This window comes from Ictalurus furcatus, chromosome 7, assembly GCF_023375685.1.
Source record: "Ictalurus furcatus strain D&B chromosome 7, Billie_1.0, whole genome shotgun sequence".
Classification (NCBI taxonomy): domain Eukaryota; kingdom Metazoa; phylum Chordata; class Actinopteri; order Siluriformes; family Ictaluridae; genus Ictalurus; species Ictalurus furcatus.
Window position 1 is genome coordinate 15,774,988 of NC_071261.1, and position 27,976 is coordinate 15,802,963.

Here is a 27,976-nt window from a genome sequence, read left to right on the forward strand (position 1 = left end):
AACCAGTATGAAAATCGATATCCTATTAATGACTATATTTGGGATTTAAATGATAGGTTTAATGTTTCTGTTACAGTACTGGACAGAACCTGAATAACCCCAATTCCGAAAAAGTACTTTGACTTGTATTTAAACAAAAAACATATAAAGACAAGATATTTGATGTTTTACCTAATCAACTGCATAGTTTTTTTTTTAAGTTAAACGTGTATTTTGAAATTGATGCATGCAACATGTTCCAAAAAAGTTGGGACATGGGCAATTTAGGACTAATAATGATGTGACAAGCTGGAATAAGGTGATGTGAAACAGGTGAGGCAATCGTCTAATCATAGTATATAAGCAGCCTCCAAAAAAGGAGCAAGGATGGGTTGAGGTTCACCAATCTGCCAACAGATGCGTAGGCGAATAATCCAACAGTTTGAGAACAACATTCCCCAAAGACAAATCGGTAGGATTTTGGGCATTTCACCTTCTACAGTGCACGATATAATTAAAAGATTCAAGGAATCCTGTCAAATCTCGGTGCGTAAAGGGCAAGGCTGAAAACCACTTCTGAATGCGCGTGATCTCCGATTCCTCAGACGTCACTGTCTTAAAAACCGTCATGAGTCTGTAATGGATATCCTGATATGGGTTGAGGAGTAATTTGGTAAACCATTGTCAGTCAACACCATTCACCGCTGCATCCACAGATTAAGTTAAGGCTTTACTATGCAAAGCAAAAGCCATACATCAACACTGTCCAGAAGCGCCGCCAACTTCTCTGGGCTCGGTCTCATCTGAGATGGACAGTAGCACAGTGGAATTGTGTTTTGTGGTCAGACAAGTCAATATTTCAAATAGTTTTCGACAAAACAGCCGTCGTGTTCTCCGAGCCAAAGAGGAAAAGGACCATCCCAGCTGTTATCAGTGTCAGGTCCAAAAGCCAGCATCTGTCATGGTATGGGGGTGTGTCAGTGCCCATGGCATGGGTAACTTGCACATCTGTGAGGGCATCATTAATGCAGAAAGATATGTACACATTTTAGAGCAACATATGCTCCCATCCAGAGCAGGACAATGCCAAACCACATTCTGCCTAGATTATAAGCGCAGGAGAGAGTGCAGGTGCTAGCATGGCCTGCCTGCAGTCCTGACCTGTCTCCGATTGAGAATTTGTGGCGCATTATGAAGCGCAAAATAAGGCAACGAAGGCCCTGTACAGTTGTACAGCTGAAGAAATACATAATGAATGAATGGGGGAAATTTCTGCTTGCTAAACTTAACCAACTGGTGTCTTCAGTGTCCAAACGCTCAATAAGTGTTATTAAAAGAAAACGTGGTCACACAGTGGTAAACAGTCGACTGTCTCAACTTTTGCAGTCATCAGATTTGAAATGAGTGTATATTTTCAAATTAAATTAAATTAAATTAAATTCACATAGTAAAACATCAAATAATGTGTTAATAATGTGTTTTCAATATAGTACAGAGTGAATTGAATTTTCAAATGACTTTTTTTTTTTGTATTTTCCATATTGTCCCAACTTTTTTGGAATTGGGGTTGTATTTTAGCTGTTCTGTTGAACTCATCCTAGCCAGACTATGGATATAATGAGCTAGCTCTTTCATCTTTATATACTCATATAAGTATATAAGGAGCTAGCTCCCAAAAGAATCTGAAATTCCATCAGGAGGTAATGTTAAGTTAAAACTTTAGCAAAGCCCGTAGAAGAAGATGCATTTACAATGCAATGAGATTATTTATTCGCATATCTCAGCTTGTTAGGAAGTCAGAGGGGTCAGAGTGCAGGTTCAGTACTGATACAATTACCCCTGGAGCAGATAGGGTAAGTGGCCTTGCTGAAGGGCTTAACAGTGGACAAATGGAATGATCAAAGTAGATATATTTTAATGAAATATAAAACTATTTTGGGGGGGCATGAGGGCTTAGTGGTTAGCATGTTGCCTCACACCTTCAAGGTTGGGGGTTTGATTCCTGCCTCTGCTCTGTGTGTGGAGCTTAAATGTTCTCCCCATGCTTCGGGGTTTCCTCTGGGTACTCCGGTTTCCTCCCCCAGTCTAATGACATGCGTTCTAGTCTGACTGGTATCTCCAAATTGTCCGAAGTGCATGATTGTGCCCTGCAATGGGCTTGCTCCCCGCCTCATGCCCTGAGCTCCCTAGGTTAGGCTCTAGGTTCCACATGACCCTGTGAGCAGTACAGAAAATGGATGTATGGATGGATGGAAGAATAAAACTAAGTTATATTAGAATCTTTTTGAGCACACTTATACAAAGCTTAGTAAATAGCCTACAATAAAATGCAACACAATACAAAATACTAGGGTGTCCTCCATCTAAAGGTGACTTAGATGGAGGGAACAAGATTAACGAATGTGTTTGGCCAGTTATCAAAGACGGCTAAGATTGCTTACAGCAGCTTTAAGACACCCTGTGCTGTCACACCTACATTAACTGGTTCAGTTATTTCAAACCATGTGTTTTTTCCTCCTCAATTTGGCTTGTTTGGACAGGCACGAACAGGTCAGAAAAACTCAGATGTGGACCAGATTAACTGCATTGAGAAACAGGCCCAAATAACAAATTGTGGTGTAATTATCTGCTTTGAGGATTGATTTGAACCAGGTGTGCAACAGCCAAATAGCCTAAAGGAGGGGGGGGGGTGATAAAACCGTGAATGTCATTCCTAAAACACAAGGTAGTTGAAATCGAGCTTAAATTTACTGATCTTGTAAGGTAAGCGAGTAGCTTTCGATTTCCCTGGAATGGTATGAAAGACAAAAACTTTTAACATCGCGTCAGAAAGCCATGAGTTGAACTCGGTTTGTTGCAATTCCGGTCTGTAACGTGATCATCTTACTTCCTTATTCGTTCTAGTTTCGTTTCTGACAGTTGAGCAGAGGACGCAGGAGCTTAAAGCCCCGACTCATCTTCTATCTTCTCTGTAAAACTACACGAAGACTTTATTGGAAAACAGCAGACTTTACCACAGGTAGCAATGGCAGAAATGAGACACGGATTGATGGTGGCTGTCTTCGTGCTGGCGACAGGTAGATATTTACGCTATATTTAATAACCAGTTATAAAATCCTAATCTTCCCCCAAGGATTAAATCATGGCGCTTTTTTTCCCTCTTCCCTTCCCCTCCCCAGATTAATTTTCTTCTCTTAAACGTTTCTAAAAGAAACCGGATGTGTGTGACTCTTTACACAAAACAAGTTGAAGTAGGTTCGCTTGATAAAGAGAGGCGGTGAAGGTGTAACGTGACTGTGTCCTAACCTGCCTGTGAATATTTGTTTTATGTCTGAAATCAACCGAAAAATGGCAATTCTGCCATGTTTTAGCATCAAAATGCCTCCTTGCTAGTTTTTAATCTTAAATGTAACATGGGGATGAGCTTCTTAAATGGAAAGGAAAATGTCATTAGGGCTGCTTTTGTACTTCGTTAATTTTACCCACAACCTCAGAACAAGAGAAGGAGTGAAAAGCGCCGTTTTGTTGGTTCTTCATGAGAGCCATATTAAACGCTTCGGTGCATTAAGACAACAAGCGGAGAATTTTACAGCAGCCCTGAACTGTTCAAGGGGGTTTCCTTCCTGGGTTCTGTACAAACCGTTAAGAGACACAAGTTGTATGTTATAGCCTGCAAAATACCTAATCACCTGCAATGAACCATTTTATTTATTAGTTTATTATTTGAGTGTTTATGTAGTTTGTTTATTAAAAAAAAAAATCAGGAAACGTGTTCGAAACGTCTACCATGAAAGTTTCGATAGGTCATGTGTTACCTTCTCACGTGATACAGCTTCGACATTAAAAGCTACAGGCCTACATGTTATACGTCGATTTGTCGACAGGTGTTAAACGTTTCTACATAACAGAAAATATGGATTAAACACACAAACAACCAAACATGACTAATAAAGCTGTATCAGATACATTTCACTGCCTAGGCAAATGGTGGCACATGACTTTTGGTGTCTCATGATGTGTTTCAACACTGACGTGTGCAATGTAGTGTTGATTTTGTTCTATCTGTGTTTTTTGCTTTATATACATGCAAAGAAAGCCTTAACCCACTCTCTTCACATTCCTCAGCTTTCACTTTAGCTGAGGAAAATGCTCGACGGCCTAAGCCGGTTGCCAGCTTGATTCCTCCTGCTCCGTTTGTCACCACACCGCTGACCACCACCACTCCAAAAACAACAACTTCCCATACCAACACAACTACTGTTCCTCCAACTCCCCACAATACAACAGCAAACGTAACTACTGTTCCTCCAACTCCCCACAATACAACAGCAAACGTAACTACTGTTCCTCCAACTCCCCACAATACAACAGCAAACGTAACTACTGTTCCCCCAACTCCCCACAATACAACAGCAAACGTAACTACTGTTCCTCCAACTCCCCACAATACAACAGCAAACGTAACTACTGTTCCTCCAACTCCCCACAATACAACAGCAAACGTAACTACTGTTCCTCCAACTCCCCACAATACAACCACTCCTTATCCTACTACACCTGCACCAACTCCAAAAACCAATGTCACAAAGGGCAACTACACCGTGCTGGATGGAAACAAGCTGTGCATTATGGTCCAGGCGGTAATCCAGGTCCATGTCAACAACAGTCAGGTAAGGAAACTTGCCTATATTGATGGTCAACTTTGTTTTACTACTACTACTTTTTGTGATTGTTATACCCTCAAATATCAACACTTCTTTAATAATGAAGTGCCATAACTTTTTGCCTTGATATGTTTGGATCCTGACACCTTAGTGTCAGTAAGGATAACAGTCTTTAAATATTACAATCAAATACACTTTAATCTTATTTCTTTTTATTAATCCATTTTGCAGGCAGCTGGCACCTATATTGTTCCAGAAAGTGCTAAAGGCACTGGCAAATGTGAAAGCAATACTGCTAGTCTCAAAATTACTTTCACAGAGGGATACATCTCTATGAACTTCTTCAAGGTATGTTGAGTCCATTTTAATGGTGGTGTTTTGTATTCGGCTACATGATATAAATCTTCCTCACAAAGTAACGGTTTTAAATCTGATTGATTAAACAGGACTGATTTGTTTAAACTGTTTGGCTTAAGTTTTGTATAGTTACCCATTTTCTCAATAGGCAAAAAATAAATGAATCTGTTGAATAGAACAGAATGAGAAGGCACAACTCAACTTGCATGCAGGTCTGAGTATATATTGGTTGCTGATGCATACTGCAGTATAAAAAGGAAGCTGAACTGGAAAAGGAAGTAGGCTGATGCAGTGCTATTTATTTGCTACTTGCGTTACGATAATGCATGTTATGATATAAGGATTATGTGTGGTGGTTTTTTGTTTGTCTTTTTCCCCAGTAATTTTGAGCAAAATATCACTTCCTGAATTCTACTCATGTACACAATTAGTTTGATATAAAACTCTGTTCTTAAAATACATGGCCTTATAGTTTGCCTTTTAGAGGAGTTATGTATCAGATAAACAAGCCAGAGTCACATGTAGTATGAAGTACTTTTCTGGTGTGAATAATCATCTGATTCACATCCCTGTTGGTGTGTGCACGTGCATATTTTTTCTGGGGTCTGCATGATTGTGCTCACTCGCATATTACTCCTTTTATTTTTAAAGAATGACACCACAAACATGGTCTCTGTCAACGCTGTGGCTGTCAACCTGAAATATGCCTTCAAGGCTGGAGGTAGGTGCAACATCCTTTCAGTTCTAACAACATGGTTATAATGCAAAGCCTCAGCTTTGTATGTTTTGCATGGTTACTTGTGGTTTTGTTAATTTCCTCCTACATGAATTTTGGATAACCCAAAACAGTACTTTAATAACTTTTCAATGTGTATTTACCTCAGTATACAGGGCCTTTGATCGTAAATGTTCCTTGTTGTAGTGACTTGTTGCTTGCTCATACTATGCCACCATGTTTTCTGGTCATATGATGCCAGAAAGAGATGACCATCAGCAGTCTTGTCTAGCAGTTAGTCTCTATGCTCTTAAATTGGATCATGCTTGCTTTTTCTAGTATGTGAACTTTGCTTCCCTGCAGTAGATAAGCAGGAAACAATCGATGCACTAAACACAAGCCAATTTATTGCACCAGTCTTGCTGAACTTCATTGTCTTGCATTTCCAGCTAATAAGTAACTTTGTTGTGTGTGTGAGAGAGAGAGAGAGAGAGAGAGAGAGAGAGATATATATATATATATATATATATATATATATATATATATAATCTCTCTCTAACACTTCAGTTATTCTAACACTACGTTTTGGGTGCTTGGAAAGGTAACATTTAAGAAAAAAAAAAAAAAAGTATGGGATTTTATCTATGTGGGGGGGCAGTTAAGACTCAAGGTGAATTGGACTTGTATGACCTGCATTTTGCTGTGCAGCATAGTAAATTGTTGCAGGATATTTTAGGGCAGTTATTTTGCATTTAACTCTATTTGAAGCATTGCACAGTGAATTTCTCAAGAAGTGCTATGCTGTTTAACCAGTTAAGCTGCCCCTAAAGAGGTTTTCAAGAGCTGTGAGGTCAGTGTCATGTTTACTGTAACACAACATGCACTGCATTTTAAGGAAACACTGGTATAAAGTAGATTTGATTAACTTGTAGAAATAATGTATCTGAAATCAGGCATGTATTGTGCAAGTTGCAGTTTCATTATTGTTGGTGGAAAATTACAAAAACGGATCAGAGGTCTGAATCTCAGACAAGCTTCAATGTGATATGCTGAATTAAATCTAGAGCACTCATGTGATTTTGACTACATTCAATGATTGAGGTTCTTGTTTTCCCCAAGTTTTGACACCTGTGGTGGCGAATAATAATTCGGTGCAGCTTTTCACCATGGCAACGGGTCACTCCTATTCTTGCAAGTCTGAGTCAGTCTTCATGGGTAATGGTACCTACCTGGAGTTCAGTCAGGACAGGATGCAATCCTTCAATTTCACCAAGAACCAGTTTGGTCCCAGTGAGTAGCATTTCATCATTGTTTACATATTATAATGTATCTACTGGACATGATTTAAGAAAGTCTGTGTACAGAAGTAAAACATGTTTGGGAAAAGGCTGCCAGGAAGCCTTTGTGCTTTTCACCTTATCTGGAGCCTGGTTAGGTAAGATGTAAATGTTACTAAAACATTAGTAAAATGTTCAGTACGTTGTGTGATGCCGCTGCTGATTCCTGCAAAGGCCAATACTCTTGCAGTTTTGAGGCAGTATCATACTGCCTCAACTCAAATCCCCCCCCCCCCCAAATATTTCTAATTAGTAATGCCCAACTTGTATTTTGGATTTAATTATCTGTCATTAAAGGAACTTGTCAGCTTAAAGTATCCAAGCTCCTGTCGTGTTCCACTTTCTTCGTTATGCATAAGTGCCTTTAGTTATACCTAGTTTTATGATATCCCTCCAGAATCCTTCAAATTCATTGTTGAAAAGGATAGTAGCAAAATACTTGCTTTGAATTCATTCATATCCTAATCCTGCACAAGGCCTGCTGTAAGTACTGTTTATCTAAAAGATAGTTTCTTGAGAAACAGTATGTTTTGGACAGAAGTGACAAGTGTCCCACTGAAGGAGGGCTTCCAGCTAAAATATTCTGTTCATTTATAACTAAAATAACCAGGTTGTTCCTGTTTGCAAGTTATTGTTCTGTTTTGTGCTTGGATTTGAGTAATCAGGCATCTGTTTGTCTGTTACTGTAGTTGACCTGTGCAAGGCTGACCAGCCGGATTACAGAGTGGCCATTGGCGTAGGTGTGGTGCTGCTCATCCTCATCATCATCGTAGTCGTGGCTTATCTAATCAGTAGGAGGAAGAGAACAGATGGTTACCAGACTCTCTGATGGGGAGAATCCATAAAAGGACAGCACCATCATCTGTGCAAGTAAAATGTAGCATGATGCACTTGGATGATTTTATGAAGCAGACCTTGCTTTTAGATGTGTTCTGTTGAGGTTTGCTCTCAAAAAAAAACAAAAAAACAAACAAAAAAAAAAAAACACTGACATTTAATCCAAGCATCTGCTGCTGCTCCTTTTGTAGGGCACACAATACAACAATTAAAGTTCTGACATCAGAAATGCATATTTTAGTATTGATTTCAAAAATGAAACAAAGCTGGGTTTCACTTTCCACATTACTGTATGCTTTATGCACACATTATACTCATGTCATAGCATTTTCTTATCTTAATACTATATATATTCCCCCCCTTAATTCCTGAATACGAGTTCAAACTGTTGTCTTGCGCCATCATCGCTGCTCTCAAGTGTCTTAAATCATATCCATGTCCAGCTGTTTGGTCAAGATGACACTCTATTCAGGACATGATGCCTCTACTAAAATATCTTTGACTTAAATCCAGTAGTTATGATTTCCACAGTGACAGCTGGATCTCATAAATATTCTAATTGGCCTATGAAATAATATAACTAATCTTTATATAAAACCTTTCCTCTTGCCCAGATTAGGTTCATCCTAGTTCAGTGACTTACCAGGTGAGAATATGAGATGCAAATGACCTCATTAACCAGAATAATTGTCAGTCTCCTAATTTCTGTAGAAAACAAGTCCAGTCTCTTCTGTTTCTAAATCCTATGCACTGAAATGAGAATTAAGGTTATAAGGGAATGTTTTGATGTTTGTATGTACATTGCAAATGATGTTTGCTGTCTTGATCAAGTCTGTTTTTCAGAATAATGATTCTCTATGTAAGGCTGTAAATTGAACAAAAAGGATTTTAGGGATTTATGGTAATAAAATAAACAGGTTCGAGTGGGGGGGGGGTATTGGAGCAGAACTGATAGCACCTTATTTTTGAATGTTCAACCTGGCTATCTCTAGTTATGTTCAAATTTAGCTTGAGGAAATTTGTGCTTGTACCTTGTGCATGTACAGCTGTCTGGTTGACAGCCCAACGGTTGCTGATGTATCTGTTTAGCATTATGTCTTTTCCAAGAATAGACAGCAGCTGGGAGAGAATAAAGGGAATGTTCTGTGAACTGTGTGTGTGTGTGAATATTGTGAAAGAACAGATCCACATTGTCTTTTCATATAGCCTAAATCTTGTACATAGATGAAATATCTTCATTATTAGAATTGTTTTTTTATTTATTTTTTTCAGTTCAGATTTTACAAAATGACGCAGCAATCTATTTAAACATTAAAATGTGTGGAAGGATTATTATTATTATTATTATTATTATTATTATTATTATTAATAATAATACAATTCCAAACACAACCCTAGCATGGTGTTGAACAGATCCAACCCTGCCTCTGTGGCAGCCCTGGGATTTGACCTTAAAATATGTTCCTTCCTAATGCACAATTGCATTTTATTTAAGTAGCAATGTATAGCATCATATAGTTGTTTAAATCCTGCAGATGTACTCTTATTCCAGATGTTTTTCAGGGTGGAACTGAGTAACAGTGACTCTGAAACCAACTCTTCTCAATAAACTTCATTTAACAGCACAGGAGAAGCAAATATGACAGGCAAGTTCTCAAATTTCCAAGCAGTGCATTTCCTTTTTGCTAACTGTACCATGGTCTGTTGAATCTGGACCGTGTGATAACAGAATATTGAACTGGGGCATATAGGACCCAATATCCATTGTTAAAAGTGCTATGCAAATAAAATGTAAATAAATAATGTGCATTAGTTTAAAGTCCATCCTTCCTCCACACTTGAAATCTATGAAAATTCATGCTGAACCCTCATTTGTGCTGCTCTAAAATTGCTATTAGTCTACATTCATACATTTCAACTCTATGTATGAACAATAGAGAAATGTATACTCTAAACTGAAGAAATGCCGCACTGTAGCCTATAAATCAGTAAACAGTCATAAAAGGAACAAAATGTTAATGTTGAGACATGTCCCAGCTCTCACTTATGCTAAAGCCTAACTCCAGCTTTAAATCACACTGTGTTCATTATGTGCCATATAAATCTGCTGACCATAGGACACTGGGAACATAGATATGCTCCCCAACTAAGCTATCATTGTATGGGTTTAGCTGCTACAGTGCAATTCAAAGTACATTAGCTGTTCATTAGCTCTGCTCATATCATGTACACGTAACTTGGAACACATATATTCATTTACACACCTTATTTTCCTGCTCAGCATGAGAGGATGTTAGAGTTTCAGTTTCAACCCCTTTACTGGTTAAAAAATCCATTCCTTCCCTCACGTTAACTGTTGCTCCCACATCAGGCGGTTCTTCTTGAGGAGGGCTTCTTGGACGTTGATAAAAATCTGCTGCATCCATGTTAGGCCAAGCTTTCTGTCACGTGTGGGCGAAAGCAGGTGCAAGTACAGATAATTTATCAAGTAAAGTGCAAACAGAACAGTTAAAGATGTGAAAACACGAACCAGTGAACCATTGGAAAATGTGAACTGTGGATACAAAGCAAAGAACATACAGGTTATGAACGATACTGTAGCACACATGACAACAAATGACATTTACAACAACAAAAGCTTGACAATGAGACACTGAAAGACTAGAACTTAGTGCTACCATAAGTTTTTTTTTTTTGCTCCTTGCAGTTATACAGTAGCCTGCAACCAATTAATAAAATGTTTAATTTTTTAAACTCACTTACAAAATGTGCATGAAACATCAAAATTCAGAACATAAAATAAATATTATTACAGATTGATTTTTTTTTTTAAAGACTGCAATTTGTTTCTTCAAATACTTCTACCTGAGCACTGTGTTGCTGACTTCTACTTTCATTGTTCTTTTACAAGCTATTCCTAGAACTATAAACTATCCCTTCTGTGTCAGAAACAAACACCGTGTCAGGAATAAGATCTGAAGAAGATCTGAAATTGGTGAGGAGGAGGTGACTGAGTTTTCTGATGCAGAAAGTAAGCTTTAGAAAATAGGGATGCACCGAATGTTTGGCAACTGAAATTATTCAGCCGAAAATAGCAAAAAAAGCACTTTCGGTGTTCGGCCGAATAAGTGAAAAGGCAGAATAAATTTGACCGAACAATGACGTGTTTGATGACGTGACCAAATAGCCTAGCAACCAGAGTGAGACGCGGAGAGATGAGGGGGTGCACGCATATACGAGCTACGTGCACGAGTGCTCAGTGAGCGCATGCTCTTCGGATGTTGACAACCGTGACATTGTTTACTGTGGACACGTGCGTTTGTTTTGTTTCTGTTCTGTCTCCTCCCTGTTTTGTCATTGATTGTTGTTCGGGGGTGTGGCTGTATTGTTTTCAGCTGCCAGCGCTTAACGCTGATTATATTTGGGACTAAATCTATCAAAGAACATAACATTAACAACGTATCTAACTATACTATATCTACTATAATACTCCGTGAGGTGTACAGGGACGTGAGCGGTATATATCCCCAATATAATCTGCCGTATGTAACCGAATATAACCATTTTTTGCACTCTTGTCAATGCACTTTTTAATGCACATTTTCGTTGTAGGCTACAGAGTGTTACATTCTTTCAGCAGTCAGTTATAGGCCTAACATAGGCTATTCAAGGGGGGCTCAAAGATGACCACATAAAAATATTTTTATTTTACTCATTTATTTATTTAAAGTCATATTGCGCCTTGTTGGTAGCCTATGCCTGCTGGAATGAAAAAAAAATGTTCAGTGTTAAATAAATATTTTGAAATTGTAGTTTTTGAAATTGATCTTTTCTTTGAAAAGCAAGACAAAATAGTAAAAAGCACATTTTGACTATTTAATTTATGCAGTGGTGAAAAAAATGGCAAAATAAATGGAAGAAACGCGAAAAAACGTGTTCGGTATTCGGCCGGTATTATATAGAAAAAGGGTTCACAAACTTTCAAGCACCACTGTGGTCTAGTTTGAAAGAAAGGCTTGCTGGGACTCTGACAGAACATTTATTTCATTTACACAACTGAGTAGTTGAGGGTTACTGCTTACATGTTTTGGGACACTGTGAGGAAGCCCACACAAACACAGGGAGAATATGTGAAACTCGATTTAGTAACCCAGCGCAAGATTGAACTGAGGACCCTGGAGCTGTGAGGCAGCAACGCTATACCCACTGTGCCACTATATAACCCTATAACTTTGGTTATGGAATAATTACTGAATATCTGTAAAGTAAAAGTTAATAAAGATTGCTTTTAACTCAACAGTTTGGTTCTTACAATACTTCTACCGGAGCACTGTGTTGCTGACTTCTACTTAGTGTCATTGATTTTATGTTTCACAGAAGAAGGTGAGATGGAGAGTATTGTCCCTAGTGCCCTCAACACAAGGAGTGAAACAGGAGCACTAGTGGAGGTCAAGTTTCAGAAAAACCCCCATCAAACCCAGAAGTACCTGGAGGCAGAACCAAAAGCTTTAGGGGTGTGTAGATAAAACCACTTAAAACACATAAAAATTGCTCACCAGTTTTTGAAACTGACTGACACTTTTTGACTGTTACTTTGCAAAACAGATGCTAAATTGATCCAATTCTGTTTTTTAAAGGTAACAGATTATGTTGAGTCTCTTTTTTTGGAGTATCTTAGGTGTGATTTTGGGACATTTTCAATACCAGCCCACAGTCATCATCTTTTCTTCATTTTTAAGCATTAAACCATTGCACTTTTATTATTTTAATTCTAATGTAATGTGTGATACTATGCATATGCATGGCATGCACCTTTACATATTACAATTAGTCCACAATATACAGTTATTTCATATAAATAAAATTTCTCTTGCTCTCTGACAGCTGAAGGCCTGCTTGGGCATGCAGGTTGTGGTGTGTGTGTTGTCAGTGATGTGCTTTATCATCAGCATGAGTGTATTGGTAGCACATCCTATGATTTACCACTGCTTGGACACCTACCAGAATGGCACATCACAAAACAACATGTGTGACAGACTGCGGGTAAGACAGCTTTTATAGCCCAGATCTATAAATATAATGTACATTTTATGTATAAGTGTGTGGTGTTGAAGCTGTTTTTTAGATTGCTTAGAGATCTACTGGTGTAATAAACACTTACTAGTTTGTGAGAAACGGAAAGACAAACCAAAAAAAGACTGTTGATTGATGAGGATTTGGGATTTTACCCAACCCATACAGGAAACACACAGAATTGGAGAGAACATGCCAAACTCCATACAGTCAGTAACCCGAGCTCAGGGACGCTGGAGCTGGGAGGCAGCAGCATGACTCACTGTGCCGCTGTGCCACCCCTAAGGCTAATTATTTTTAACCAGTAAATAAATAATGAATTCTTTAAATCTCAAACAATGATTCATTGTTGTGTACAAATTAATTCTGTACACAAACAAAGTCCTTTAATGTGGTTCTGATGTCATAACACCAGGTGTTTTAACCTATGTAAGGACTAAGAAGGCCATCCGATCAAGAATGGCAACATTTAAACATATATTAACATAGTCTACCCAATTCACATCAAATCACTGTATGCTTTTTAAAAAGTGTCAGATTACAGCTGCTTAGACAGTATTATACATAATATTCAAGCTCATGAGAAATCCTCATAATTGATGACTGAAAGCATTAGTGACAGCCAAGTAAATGCACATCAACATCTCATTTGATATGTTTATCATTTACAGATGATAGTTATAGATTATAATATACTATAGGCCACTTTAACTATAACATGTACAGTGGGGGAAATAATCCTCGTCAACATTTTTTTCAGTAAATATATTTCCAATGAGGTTATGCACATGAAATTTTCACCAGACATCATTATTAACTTAAGAAATCCGGAAATATAAAGAATTCAAACATTAAAGTCCATAAATGAAGTTATGTGTAATAAGGCGGAATGACACGGAGGAAAAAATATTGAACACACTAACTGAAATGTATTTAATACTTAGTGGAGAAGCCTTTGTTGGTAATGACAGTGTCAAGATGCTTCCTGTATAAAGAAATTAATCAGTCGCATTTCAGGTGTGATTTTGCTCCATTCTTCTAAAAATACTGTCTTTAAATCTTGTTCAACTGAATTCAAGTCAGGTTATTGACTGGGCCATTCTAACACCTTGATTTTTTTTCTCTTAAACCCACTGAGAGTTTTCTTTGCTGTATGGAAGTCCACCCACGTCTCATCGTCATCATCCTGGCGGATGGCAGCAGATTCTTCTCAAGAATCTCCTGGTAAAGGGCTCCATTCATCGTTCCTGCAATTATATGAAGTCTGCAAGTACCATGTGATGAAAAACAGCCCCAGACCATGATGCTTCCACCTTCAAACTTCTTTGTTGGTACAGTGTTTTAGGGTGATGTGCGGTGCCATTTCTTCTCCAAACATGGTGTGTAGTATGACAGCCAAAAGGTTCGATTTTGCTCTCGTCTGACCAGACTACACTCCCAGTATTTCATAGGCTTGTCCAAATGAGTTGTAGCAAACTTTGATTTGTAGTGTAGTATATTTTATATCCAGTTAATATATAAAAAAGTTTATATTACATGTTACCAGTTTGATATTCAGTGATGAAGTAGAAATGCTTTTGTTTGTGGTGAGTGAATGTGAAGCCTAACAGGAGGTTTTTTGGAATTCAGTCAATGTTAATATGAATTAATAACATTCAACAAGTTAAGAAATCTTACTTTAATCTTCAGAATTTAGTTCATGTGTTAATGTTAATTAGAGTAATGTATTTTCTGTTTATGCTACCAGTCACTGCGAATCAACTTGTTGAAATAGAGAGAATAAAGTTTCTATTTGCATTTCTTTCAGAATTGTGGAATTAATTATTATTAATTTAAAAGAAGGCATAAAAGGCAGAACTACCGGTATCACTCTGAATAATCGGTTATTGGTATCGGCTGAGAAATTTATATATATATATTAGAGGGATAGATAGATAGATAGATAATCATTATACCTGGTCTACTCCAATTTGGGGTTGGGGGGATCTGCACATGATAAGGGAGGCTTGGAGGGGCTTTAGTTACAAAAGGTTGAGAACCTGTGGACTAATCTATTCTCATGCCAACTGTTAAAACTTAACATATAAAGAAGAAAAACGTGGGTGTCCTTACATTTGTTCATTTAGAAGCTTGTGGCAACCCGAGGATTTGATCTTAAAACCCTAGAGTAATGCACAAGCTTATCTTAGTTAGTTCACTGTATTCACGGCGCACGGTGCTACAACAGAGCTGTGCTTGAACCCTGCAGATGTGCTCTCACTCCAGATGTTTTTCGGGGTCAAATTCCTCAGCGCGGGGAGGAACTTGAGTAACAGCGACTCCAAAAACAAGCAGAGATCCGATGCATGGACACACAGCAGTCTTCTCTATAAACTTCATTTAACAGCGCAGGAGAAGCAAATATGGCAGGTAAGTTCTCAATCTCCCAAGCAGTGCATTTCCTTTTTGCTAGCTGTACCGCGGTGTGTTGAATCTGGACCGTTAGGCGACTGACATGCAGGCCATTTTGTAATCAGTAACGCAGTGCTGGGGACGATTTCACAGTTTAGAGAGTTTCATTAACAATGAACTTGTTCAGTAATGGAGGTCTGGGGTGTTGAGGGAAAACAGCGCTGCTCAAATTATTTTAGTGTGGAATCAGTTTATTATATAAGTTCACAACCATGCAAAACTCTGACTGTCTGTCTGTTTGTCTGTCAAGTGCAAAAGTTTGCACCCAGGCATTTTTTTAAATCTTCAAAATAAACAAGATTAAAACATACTTGTCCTTCAACGAGACAACAGTCCTTTAGAATGTTCTATATTCCTGCATAAATATGACCTAAAACATCATCAGATTTTCCCTAAAATTAGATAAAGAAAACTCAATTAAATAAATGAGACAAAAATATTATACTTGGTCATTTATTTATTGAGGAAAATGATCCAATATTACATATCTGTGAGTGGCAAAATATAAAACTCTAGGTTTAGCGGTTAATTTCAAGGTGAAATTAGAGTCAGGCATGACAATCAGGTGTGAGTGAGCACCCTGTTTTATTTACCGAAAGGTTTGACAGATACCAATAGTTCTTGAGGCAAATATGTTTAGAATGAGAAGGCCTATAATTTGATATATGGTACTTGTGTTTGTTCAAAACACAGCGTTATATACAACTGATAACAGCAACAAAAATTGTGATAGCGCCACCTAGTGGCCAATTTCTTTAAAACTTTGCACAAACCTCTTAGACCAAGAGTCAAATAGGTCCATCAAGTTTCGTTCCGATCAGCCATTGGTAACCTCGTCTAATTGCTACTGAAATTTGATTGGCCGATGGCGGCCATGTTTTTTTAACATATGTGAATGTGCTCATAGACAGTGATGACTAATGAGACAAAGACAAATGAGACAGAGACAAATGAGACAGAGACAAAGACAAAGACACATAATTTGAAGTCATTCGGATCAACGGTTCCATGGATAGAGTCAATATCAGGTTTTTTCAGTATCACAGCGCCACCATGTGGCAAAACTGCGCCAAATTTACTGGCCGACCGTAGATTGTCCTCAGACATAAGCATGCCAAATTTGGTGCATAATTTCTGTTAATTTAATACACTGTTCAAATTTAGTTCTGTATTGCCTCTTATTGAATATGCAATAATTGTTATGCTTATTGATAATGATTGTTTATACACGTGGCAATAAGATAATTGGGGGGTGGGGGCCTGGGGCCCGGAGTACAAATTAGCCAGGGGCCCCAGAAACCCTAGCGGTGCCTCTGCATAGATATATTGGATAATATTCCTCAATAAGCAAAATGACCAAGGATAATATATTTGTCTCTTTTGTCTAATTAGGTTCTCTTTGTCTACTTTAAAAACTTGTGTAAAAACCTTTTCATATTTATGCAGCCATATAGAAAATTCTAAAGGGTTCACAAACTTTCAAACACCACTGTGGTCTATATTGAAAGAAAGGCTTGCTGGGACTCTGACAGAACATTTATTTCATTTACACAACTGAGCAGTTGAGGGTTAGGGTCCTTGCTTAAGGGCCAATCATTGGCAGCTTGGCATTGCTTTGATTTGAACTCACAACCTCCCAAGGAGGAGTCCAGTATCTTAACTGCCAAAACTACTAATGCCCAACCAGAAGCCCCAATACATCTCTCAGTAAGAACTGTCTGTCAAGAAGAACGCATGGGGGTCTGAAGCAGGTTGAAAAGAACTGACAGAATCCAAAACCTGTTCAGATGGTGGAGGTTGGAGGCATTTCTAAATGCAAATGTTGGGCATACAAATGTCTATTTATAACAAATTCAGAAAGAGATGCAAACTTTTGAATGGAATGTTTTGTATTGCTATCTTATCACGCACTGTTTGATATTTTTTTTTAAATTAATAAAGTCTTCTGTCAACACTTAATCCTGGTCAGAGTTACAACAAAACTGGACACAAGGTGGCTGAAATCACTCCAGGTGGGACGCCAGCTTACAAACATGTTCAAACACTCATTCACACCTAGGAGCAACTTATAATAGCCAAGCTGCCTACGTGTTTTGGGACATTGTGAGGAAGCCCACACAAACACAGGGAGAATATGTGAAACTCGATTTAGTAACCCAGCGCAAGATTGACTGAGGACCCTGGAGCTGTGAGGCAGCAACGCTATACCCACTGTGCCACTATACCACCCTATAACTTTGGTTATGGAATAATTACTGAATATCTGTAAAGTAAAAGTAAATAAAGATTGCTTTTAACTCAAAAGTTTGGTTCTTACTATACTTCTACCGGAGCACTGTGCTGCTGACTTCTACTTAGTGTCATTGATTTTATGTTTCACAGAAGAAGGTGAGATGGAGAGTATTGTCCCTAGTGCCCTCAACACAAGGAGTGAAACAGGAGCACTAGTGGAGGTCAAGTTTCAGAAAAACCCCTATCAAACCCAGAAGTACCTGGAGGCAGAACCAAAAGCTTTAGGGGTGTGTAGATAAAGCTGAATGCTTTTCACCACTTTAAACACACAAAAATTGCTAACCACCTTTTGAAATGACTGTTACTTTGCAAAACAGAAGCGAAATTTATCCAATTCTGTTTTTCACAGGTAACACAGATTATGCTGAGTCTCTTTTTCTTGAGTATCTTAGGTGCGACTTTGAGAGATCAACACCACCCCACAGCCATCATCCGTGCTATCATTTCTTCAGCTGTAAGAATTAAACCATTACACTTTTGTCATTTTAATTCTAATGCAATGTGTGATGGTATACATTTGCTTTTCATACTGCAGAGCATAATAGCTGGTAGTGTGGCAATAGCAGCACGGAATCTTCACCTTCCTACAGTACGAAAAAAACTAACTTTCATGCACCTTTTACATATTACATATTACAATTATATACAATTTACAGTTATTCCATATAAATAAAATTTCTCTTGCTCTCTGACAGCTGAAGGCCTGCTTGGGGATGCAGGTTGTGGCGTGTGTGCTGTCAGTGATCTACTTTTTCATAAGTTCGGTTGTAATAGTAGGACCTTCCTTCTTTCGCTACTGCTGGACTGACTACCAGAATGGTACATCACAAAACATGTGTGACAGACTGATGGTAAGACAGCTTTTATAGCCCAGATCTGTAAATTTACTATAAATACGCTGTACATTATGTATAACAAGTGTGTGGTGTTGAAGCAGTTGTTTTTAGATTGCTTATGATGTACTGGTGTACTTTACTCTTAACTTCATTATTAGTTTGTGAGAAATAGAATGACAAACAAAACAATCTAAAGTCCAGATGAATTCATTTATTTATCTTCAGTAATCGCTTTATCCTGGACATGGTTGATCTGGGATAGGTTTTTGGCCTATCCCAGAAGCAGTGAGGAGGGAATACACATACTGTTTCTTTTGTTTAGAAAGAAAAGAAAAAGGTTAGTATGTAATAAAAAAGACAATGTTGACTCATATTCTTAAATTATTCTACTTACTCACAGGCTCTCAGTGAGCATATCATAGGAATACAGATGCTGGTGCAGTTGACTCAGATTGCTCTCTCTGCAACCTTGGCTGCTTTCTGCTGCAAAGTAATTCAGTGCTGCTCCCCGAGGAGCAATGTGGTAAGCTCTCAGAAATTCCTCACCTGTTATTGCAAACTTGATAAGAGCTCAATATCAGTGTCACTATGTGCTAATTTCATTTCTGCTGGTTTTTCTTCTTTCAGCCTGTTATTGTGGTGAACGCACCCCCAGGTCCTCAGTGACGACAGAGTCACAACTCATTTAACCACAGTTTTGTTTTACACACATGCATTATATATATACAACACACACAATTGCTCTCTCTCTCTCTCTCTCTCTCTCTCTCTCTCTCTCTATATATATATATATATATATATATATATATATATATATATATATATATATATATATATATATATATATATATATATATATATATAATATACCCACCCCACTTAAAGTTCACAGTACAACCTGAGTTACATGATAATCTGGTCAAGTGTTAAAATAACCTTATTGAAAAGATCAGTATTCAATTAATATAATTTCACTCAGAAAAGTCCTGATTGTATTTTGTGTCATTTTACAATCATTCATATTCATGAATATACGGAGTCTCTTCTGATATGTTTATGAAACCTGTGGAAGGTATTGATGTTTGTTTATACAGACAAACGCTGTTTGCTGTCAAATCTTTTTTTCTGACAATAATGATTGTCTGTGTAATACTGTAAGTTGGACAAAAAAGATTTTAGGGAATTATGATATAATAAATAAACATTAGGTTGGGTGGAAGGGTGTTGGGAAAAAGCTGACAGCACCTTATTTTTTAAAAAAAACATTAAAATAACCTTCTCCACCTGTGGATTTATAAAGTATTATCTTATCTTATCTTATCTTATCTTATCATATCATATCTCTATTATTTCCTTACGTGCAAATTTACATAAAGTCGAATTTATCTTGATGAAATTATGCTTGAAAAGCTGTCTGATTTTTTTCCCAGCAGATGGCGGTATATCTATGTTTAGTATCATGTTTTGTTTTTCTTCAGTAATGGACAACATCTCAGAAAAAAATAAAGGGAATATAGTATGAACTTTCTTTTGTTGTGTTTCTTATGTCTTTTAATATAACTTAAAACGTGTACATAGACCAAACGTGTTCTTTGTTATAATTAGGCCTACATTTCTTTTCAAAATTGTTTAGATTTGCATTCATTTATACCACAGCAGGCTATTTCCTGAATTTACATTAAAAAATCTAATACTTGAATAATTGGAATTGCACTAATGAATATTTCCACTATTGTTCTAGATTTATTCCTAGTACTTTTGATGTTCATCAAACATCATTGGTTCACAGTTAACATTGTCCGTTTGCCCTATCAGTGAGCTAGTTTTGAATAATCTATTCTCATCCCAACTGCGAAACTTAACATGAAAAGAAGAAAAACGTGGGTGTCCTTACATTTGTTCATTTAGCAGATTTGATCGTAAAACCCTACAGTAAAGCACAACTCGTCTTAGTTAGTTCACTGTATTTACGGCGCTTTGTTTGAACCCTGCAGATGTGCTCTCACTCTAGATGTTTTTTGGGGTGTGTTGTGAAAAAACTGACAGCACCGTATTTAAATAATAATAATAATAATAATAATAATAATAATAATAATAATAAACCTGATGGTGATCTCTATTATTTCATTACGTACAAATTTACATAAAGTCGAATTTATCTTCAAGAAATTATGCTTGAAAAGCTGTCTGATTATTTTTTTCCTAGCAGATGGCGGTATATCTATGTTTAGTATCATGGGGTTTTTTTTTCAATAATGGACAACATGTCAGAAAAAAATAAAGGGAATATAGTATGAACTGTTTTTTTTTTGTAGTGTTTAAGTCTTTTTAAATAACTTGAATCTTGTACATAAGCCAAACTTGTTCTTTGTTATAAATTCATTTATACCACAACTTTATACCTGTGTACTGTACCAACTGTATATGGTTGAAATGACAATAAAACCACTTGAACACACTTGAACAGGCTCTATGTTGAATTTACATTTAACAACAACAACAACAACAACAACAAAAGTCATTGAACGCTCATGCCAAGTGCGAAAATTAACCTAACAAATGTTAAAGATAATTAGGTGTCCTTTTGCATTTATTCATTTGGAAGACGTCACTTTTTTTCATCGCCAAACACAACCCAAACATGGTGTTAAGGAGATCCAACCTGACTGTGGCAGCTAACTTTAAAGTAAAATCACGGCTAAGGCACAATTGCATCTTATTTACTTCCCTGTATTTGTGTAGCACTGTATAGCTGATGAACCCTGCAGATGTGCTCTCACCCCAGATGTTTTTCGGGGTCAAATTTCTCTGCACGGGGCGGAACTAGAGTAACAGCGACTCAGAGAACAATCACACAACATTCTCTCGTCTATACGGCAGTCTTCTTTATACGAAAGTCTTCTCTGTAAACTTCATTTAACAGCGCAGGAGAAGCAACTATGGCGGGTAAGTTCTCAAACTTCCAAGCAGTGCATTTCCTTTTGCTAGCTGTACCGCGGTGTGTTGAATTTTAACCGTTAGGCGACGGATATCCAGGTCATTTTGTAATCAGTAACGCAGTGCTACGGACGATTTCATGATTGAGAGAGAGAGAGAGAGAGAGAGAGAGAGAGAGAGAGAGAGAAAGATTAAAACTGGACTTATTTCGCAATGGAGGTCTGAGCTGTTCTGGAAAAACAACACAGCTCAAATTCTTTTAGTGTGGGGTGAGTATACAAATAGACTGCCATGCCTACGAAAAGGTATATATATATATATATATATATATATATATATATATATATATATATATATATATATATATATATATATATATATATATATATATATATATATCCATCTATCCCTCTATCTGTCTGTCTGTCTACAGTGGATATAAGAAGTCGACACACTCCAGTTACAATGGCAGGTTCTTGTTATGTAAAAAAGTGAAACCAAGTTAAATCATGTCAGAATCTGTTTCACATTTATTGTGAAATTGCAACATATAATAAATATCAAATGACAAACACCAAGAAATATTTTTGGGGAAACAAATAAGAAAAACAAAAAACGTCCAATACCCAGCTTGCACAAGTGTGCACACCCTTTTATAATTGGGAATATGGCAGTGTTCAGAATCAACCCATCCCATCCAAACTCATGTTAAATACTAATTAGTATACACCTGCCGTCAATTAAAGTGACTGATTACCCACCAAATAAAGTACAGCTGTTTCTATAGGATTTTCCTGACCATCTTCTAGGTAACGTTCAACTGGAAAAGCCGTGGGCTGCTTACAAAGCTTACAGAGCTTACAAAGCAGGTATGGGATCTCTGTTGAAAAATTTCAATCATTTGGATCAGTTGGATATACCATGAGGCGTACAGTGGCTTAGTGGTTAATGTGTTTGCTTCACACCTCCAGGGTTGGAGGTTCAATTTCTGCTGCTGCCCTGTGTGTGTGACGTTTGCATGTTCTCCCGGTGCTGTGGGGGTTTCCTCCGGTACTCCAGTTTCCTCCCCCAGTCCAAAGACATGCATGGTAGGCTGATTGGCATGTCCAAAGTGTCCATAGTGTATGAATAGGTGTGTGATTGTGCCCATGATGGATTGGGGCCCCATCCAGGGTGTACCCCACCTTGTGCCCGATGCTCCCTGGGGTGGGCTCTGGGTTCCCTGCGACCCTGTAGGGTAAGCGGTATAGAAAATAGATGGAACACCGTAAAGACAATAATCAGTAAGTGAAGAAAATATTGCACAACAGTGACACTACTAAGAACAGGACGTCCCTCTAAAATTGAAGAGACGATCAGAAGAAAACTAGTTGGGGAGGCTGCAAGAGGCCTACAGCAGCATTAAAAGAATTGCAGTAATTTCTGGCAAGTATTGGTTGCTCCCTACATGTGACAAAAATATCCCGAATTCTTCGTATCTCTGGGCTATGGGGTAGTAGGCAAGACGTAACCATTTTTAACCAAAAATAAATAAAAAATACATCCAATCTCCATCAAACTTTTCGACAATAATACCAAAATATATGTTTGGTAAAACACAGCACATCAACAAAAGAACACCATCCCCACAGGGAAGCATGGTGGTGGCAGCATCATACTTGCAGCTGTTTTTCCTACAGCTGGAATTGGGGCATTAATCAGGATGTAGGGAATAATGAATAGCTCCAAATACCAGTCAATTCTGGTGAAAAACCTTAAGGCTTCTGCTAAAACACTTAAGATGAAGAGGAATTCATGCTATGGGGTGCATCTCAATGGCATGGGCAGGGAGACTGGTAATAAGTGAGGGACAGATGAATGCAGTCAAATACAGGAAAATCCTTGAAGAACACCTCCCCCAGAGCACACACAAACTCAGACTTGGGCAAGAGTTCACCTTTCAACATGACAATGACTCAAGGCATACAGCCAAAACAACACTGGAGTGGTCTCTAAATGTGTGGCCCAGCCAAAGCCCAGACTTAAACCCCATCTAACATCTATGGAGAGACTTGAAGATGGCAATTCACAGACACTTGCCATACAATCTGACAATGCTTGAGAGGTTCTGCCATGAAAAATGGGATAAACTGCCCAAATCCAGGTGTGGAAAGCTTGTAGAGATGTATCCAAGAAGATTTGCAGCTGTAATTGCTGCCAAAGGGCATCTATAAAGTATTGAATAAAGGATCTGAATACTTTTGTGAATAAGAGATTTCAGTTCTTGATTTTGAATTAATTTTCAAAAACTTCTAAAAGCACATTTTCACTTCATCATTATGAACAATTAAGAGTAAAAACTTTGTAAAAACATGGCACTTATATCAATTAAAAATCAAATCCACAGCACAATAAACTGCAACAGGTAAAGAAGTCTGAATACTGTCTGAATCCGCTGTAGCCTAGTATTTTCATACAGTATTTATCTGCAGTATTTATCTACAAATGCCACAAAATTTTAATTATTTGTGTCCTTCAACAATACAACAATACTTATGGCAAAAATCAACTGGAAATAGGATTATATTGAAAGAATTATTCAGTTTCCGTATCAATAACATATCAGTAAGCGTATGTCAAGAAGAAAAGTTGCTCAGAAGGTATAAGAGCTTGGAAGTATTTATGAATGTTGGTCATTTTCCTATATAATGTTTTATATTTTTAAGTGTACTGTGTTGTTTATTTATATAACATTCAGAAAGGGAGATGCAAACTTTTGAAAGTACCCTAAATCATTTTTTATTACTACCTTAACATACACTGTTTCATCATTTTTGTTCATTCATTAACCGGGGACTTTGGAGCTGTGATGTGATCATTTTTGTTCTCTGTGAAAGATTTTTGTTGTGTGATAAACATCTGTGATACCTAACAGTCTAATTTAGCTATAGATTAAAATTCTTTGCCTTGACCATGGCATTGAGAAAATCTCTTCTGAGTTTTACACACAACAGTCTGTAAAGTTTACACAGAATGGTGCAAAAAAAGACCCCAGAAAAAACATCCAGAGAGTGGCAGTTCTGTGGGTGGAAACACTTTGCTGATGAGTGGCTAGACTGGTGCACACTGACAGGAAAGCTATGGTAATTCAAATAACCATTCTTTACTACCATGCTGAGCAGAAAGGCATCTCAGAATGCACAAAACGATGAACCTTGATGGTTTCAAAAGCAAAAGACCACACTGGATGTCAGCCAAGAACAGCATTCTGAAGCTTCATAGGCCACAGGCTTACCAAAACTGAAGACTGGAAAAAATCTTCACCTGCTCTTTTTCCAATAGTCACATCCCCAGTTTCTGCACAAGAGTGAAGAGCTGGTCCACTCTTCCATGCATCCTGAAGGAAAATAATTAGTTTGAAAAATATCTTGCATGCTTACTCTTGCAATTCTGAATTCAGCATTACACTGTGGTGGGCCTTATAATAGTCAATAGTTCTTTGCACCTCACAGCTGAACAGTTATCTATAATCAAATTATAATATATTAATCCACTCAAAAAAAAAAATGTGCATGCAGTCCTCTGTCATGTTCAGGGAAAATTCAGACCATTAAAATAAATGTTAATCATGATAGCTTTTACTTTAACAGCTTTTTTCTTACAATAGGTCTGAGTACTGAGTGCTATGCTACTAAACTACTACTTAGTGTCATTGATTTTATGTTTCACAGAAGAAGGTGAGATGGAGAGTATTGTCCCTAGTGCCCTCAACACAAGGAGTGAAACAGGAGGACTAGTGGAGGTCAAGTTTCAGAAAAACCCCTATCAAACCCAGAAGTACCTGGAGGCAGAACCAAAAGCCTTAGGGGTGTGTAGATAATACCAAACACTGACATTTTCACAACTTTATACCCACAAATATTACTCAACACTTTCTGAACTGATCGTTTCATTACAAAACAGCTGCAATGTGTCTGGGATTCTGTTTTTCACAGGTAACTCAGATTATGCTGAGTGTCTTTATCATAAATCTCATATGTTCCACTTCGATCACTGATCATTTCCAAGCCTCAATCGTCATCGATCCTATCGGTTCTTCACTTGTAAGCATTAAGCCTTTACACTTCTTATTATTTTAAATTTAATGTAGTGTGTGATGGAATGTACTTATTACTTTTTATTCTGCAGAGCATAATAGCTGGTAGTGTGGCAATAGCAGCACAGAGTCTTCACCTTCCAACAGTAAGAAAAAAAGAACTTTGATTTTCAACTGGCATACGATATATAACATAGTTTTATGTATTACACATTTTACTGGTATTTTATATCAATATTTTCTCTGACAGCTGAAGGCCTGCTTGGGGATGCAGATTGTGGCATGTGTGGCATCAGTTTTCAGCTTTATGACCCACTATGCTTTAATTTGGGACCATTTTGTCTTTCACACCTGCTGGGATGTGTACGTCAGCAACACATCACAAAGAGACATGTGTGAGAGGCTGGGGGTAAGGTAGTTTTTATAGCTCTGGTAACTAAGCACAAATCTGAGGCTACAGCAGCACAGGTTCACCGAAACTATGCAGTTGAAGATTTGTTGAAGAAAAGCGTTGCCTCGTCTTTTTCCAATCTTCAATTGTCTTATTTAGGTAAATCTGTACTGCTGTAGCCTCAGATTTCTGTTTTTGGTTGACAGGAGTGGAACCTGATGTGGTCTTGTGGTGTTGTAAGCCCTTCCGCATCAAGGTTCTATTATGTTGTGCATTTTGAGATGTTTGTTTTTTTTTTTTTGCTCACCACTGATAAATAGTGGCTGTTTGAGTTACCTTAGCTTTCCTATCAGTTCAAACTAGGTGTTTCTGCCTGCAGAATTGCTACTCAGTGGATGTTTTTTGTTTTTTAAACAACTCTAGAGACAGAATGAAAATCCCAGCTTTTTCTGAAATACTCAAACCAGCCTGTAAAGGTCCAGTTCCGGTCAAACACGCCTGCCCCCACCCCCTCCCCCACAATGTTACCCCATGTCAAACCTGTATCTGCATAATTGTATGCATTGTGCTGGTGCGACATGTTTGGCTGATGAATGATTCATGAATAATTCGATCTTATTAGAAAAGTAATTGATGACTGAAATCATTAGGTACAACTACAAAGTAAATGAACATCAGAATATTTTTTATCAGAGATATAGAGGATAATTTCCTTAAACATAACTATTTCATAGACCATTAACTGAATTCTGAACCGCATGTTTACAGAACTATATAAGAAATTTAATAAAATGCTTGCTTTTTTCAGAATTTAGTAACATTTGTTACTATTTGTTGTGTCTTATTTAATTCATGTTGAAAATTTTTTGAACCTAAATATCACAAATACCAGATATTAAATAGTGTCACAATTACATGTAAGGCAGTGGTAAAGTAGATAATGATCAGATTCATGTCTTTAATTTATTCTGCTTATTCACAGTCCATCTATGAGCATGTCACAGGAATACAGATGTTGGTGCAGGCGACTCAGATTGCTCTCTCTGCAACCTTGGCTGCTTTCTGCTGCAAAGTAATTCAGTGCTGCTCCCCAAGGAGCAATGTGGTAAGCACTCAAATTCCTCACCTGTTATTGCAAACTTGATAAGAGCTCAATATCAGTGTCGCTATGTGCTAACTTCATTTCTGCTGCTTTTTCTTCTTTCAGCCTGTTATTGTGGTCAACGCACCCCCAGGTCCTCAGTGACAACAGAGCCACAACTCATTTAACTACAGTTATGTTTTACACACTTGCATTATAAATGTATTAACGATACTTACATATCTATTATATGTATAGGGTCTACAGGCAACAACCTTAATTATAGAAAAATATGTTGAATATAATGAGTCTTTATTGATCACATATACATTACAGCACAATGAAATTCTGCATGTCAGGAAGCTGGGGTCAGGGTCAGCCATGACACAGCGCCCCTGGAGCAGAGAGGGTTAAGGGCCATCCTTAAGTGCCCAACAGTGGCAGTGCTGATGCTTGAACCCACAACCTTCCGATCAGTAACCCAGAGACTTAACCGCCAAACCACCTGTGCCCTACTATATGTTGAATATGTTGCTTATATGTGATAAAATATATGAAAATTAACCCAATATTTTGGAAATGCACCTGCCCGTGATTTCCAGTAGAAAAAGAATATGTATGCTTGTCTAAAATGGTGTAGAGGAGGGGCACACTCTCTACCCTTGAATTTTTATTATTTTTTTGCATTGCCCATGATTTATTTCATTACATATATTTAATTGAGATATATACACGATATATACTGCAACAATCTCAGTTTGCAATGGCTGTCTATGAAAAAGTATTCTTATTTCCAGCTCTTTTGAAATTGCTCCTTCTCACTGTTAACTTTGTGCTTTTTATCTGTAGCCATGACTAAATATCATTCATGAAATAAATTTTTCACAGGCTCAATTTGAATGCAAGTGTGTGCTTAAATTAAATGAACACTCTACCCTGATTTACTTGGGT

At 37.6% G+C, this 27,976-nt stretch overlaps 3 protein-coding genes across 3 annotated transcripts; all 3 read left to right on the forward strand.

Annotated features, from left to right (window-relative positions):
* The first annotated feature begins 2,872 nt into the window (after nucleotides 1-2,872).
* Nucleotides 2,873-9,039, forward strand: cd68 (CD68 molecule). The gene is made up of 6 exons (XM_053628904.1): nucleotides 2,873-3,056; nucleotides 4,105-4,649; nucleotides 4,875-4,991; nucleotides 5,652-5,721; nucleotides 6,835-7,005; nucleotides 7,742-9,039. Exons 1-6 carry the CDS (start codon nucleotides 3,005-3,007, stop codon nucleotides 7,879-7,881), a joined length of 1,095 nt encoding a protein of 364 aa, XP_053484879.1. The 5' UTR covers nucleotides 2,873-3,004; the 3' UTR covers nucleotides 7,882-9,039.
* Nucleotides 9,040-15,239: 6,200 nt separating this feature from the next.
* LOC128609955 (uncharacterized) lies at nucleotides 15,240-19,314 on the forward strand. The gene is made up of 7 exons (XM_053628905.1): nucleotides 15,240-15,371; nucleotides 17,796-17,932; nucleotides 18,055-18,159; nucleotides 18,241-18,294; nucleotides 18,401-18,556; nucleotides 18,942-19,064; nucleotides 19,169-19,314. Exons 1-7 carry the CDS (start codon nucleotides 15,365-15,367, stop codon nucleotides 19,205-19,207), a joined length of 621 nt encoding a protein of 206 aa, XP_053484880.1. The 5' UTR covers nucleotides 15,240-15,364; the 3' UTR covers nucleotides 19,208-19,314.
* A 1,944-nt stretch (nucleotides 19,315-21,258) lies between these two features.
* On the forward strand, nucleotides 21,259-27,925 carry LOC128609956 (uncharacterized). The gene is made up of 7 exons (XM_053628907.1): nucleotides 21,259-21,487; nucleotides 25,189-25,325; nucleotides 25,453-25,560; nucleotides 25,646-25,699; nucleotides 25,804-25,962; nucleotides 26,927-27,049; nucleotides 27,152-27,925. The coding sequence occupies exons 1-7, from the start codon at nucleotides 21,481-21,483 to the stop codon at nucleotides 27,188-27,190; spliced, it is 627 nt and encodes a 208-aa protein (XP_053484882.1). The 5' UTR covers nucleotides 21,259-21,480; the 3' UTR covers nucleotides 27,191-27,925.
* Nucleotides 27,926-27,976: the final 51 nt, after the last annotated feature.

Bases quoted from the DNA above. Each gene is read 5' to 3' on its own strand.
- cd68 (XM_053628904.1), top strand. From the start codon at position 3,005: ATGGCAGAAATGAGACACGGATTGATGGTGGCTGTCTTCGTGCTGGCG. The intron at 4,650-4,874 runs GTAAGGAAACTT...TCCATTTTGCAG, and splicing joins TCCATGTCAACAACAGTCAG to GCAGCTGGCACCTATATTGT. The intron at 5,722-6,834 runs GTAGGTGCAACA...GTTTTCCCCAAG, and splicing joins ATATGCCTTCAAGGCTGGAG to TTTTGACACCTGTGGTGGCG.
- LOC128609955 (XM_053628905.1), top strand. The intron at 17,933-18,054 runs GTGTGTAGATAA...TGTTTTTCACAG, and splicing joins CAGAACCAAAAGCTTTAGGG to GTAACACAGATTATGCTGAG. The intron at 18,557-18,941 runs GTAAGACAGCTT...ACTTACTCACAG, and splicing joins ACATGTGTGACAGACTGATG to GCTCTCAGTGAGCATATCAT.
- LOC128609956 (XM_053628907.1), top strand. The intron at 25,561-25,645 runs GTAAGCATTAAG...TTTATTCTGCAG, and splicing joins ATCCTATCGGTTCTTCACTT to AGCATAATAGCTGGTAGTGT. The intron at 25,963-26,926 runs GTAAGGTAGTTT...GCTTATTCACAG, and splicing joins ACATGTGTGAGAGGCTGGGG to TCCATCTATGAGCATGTCAC.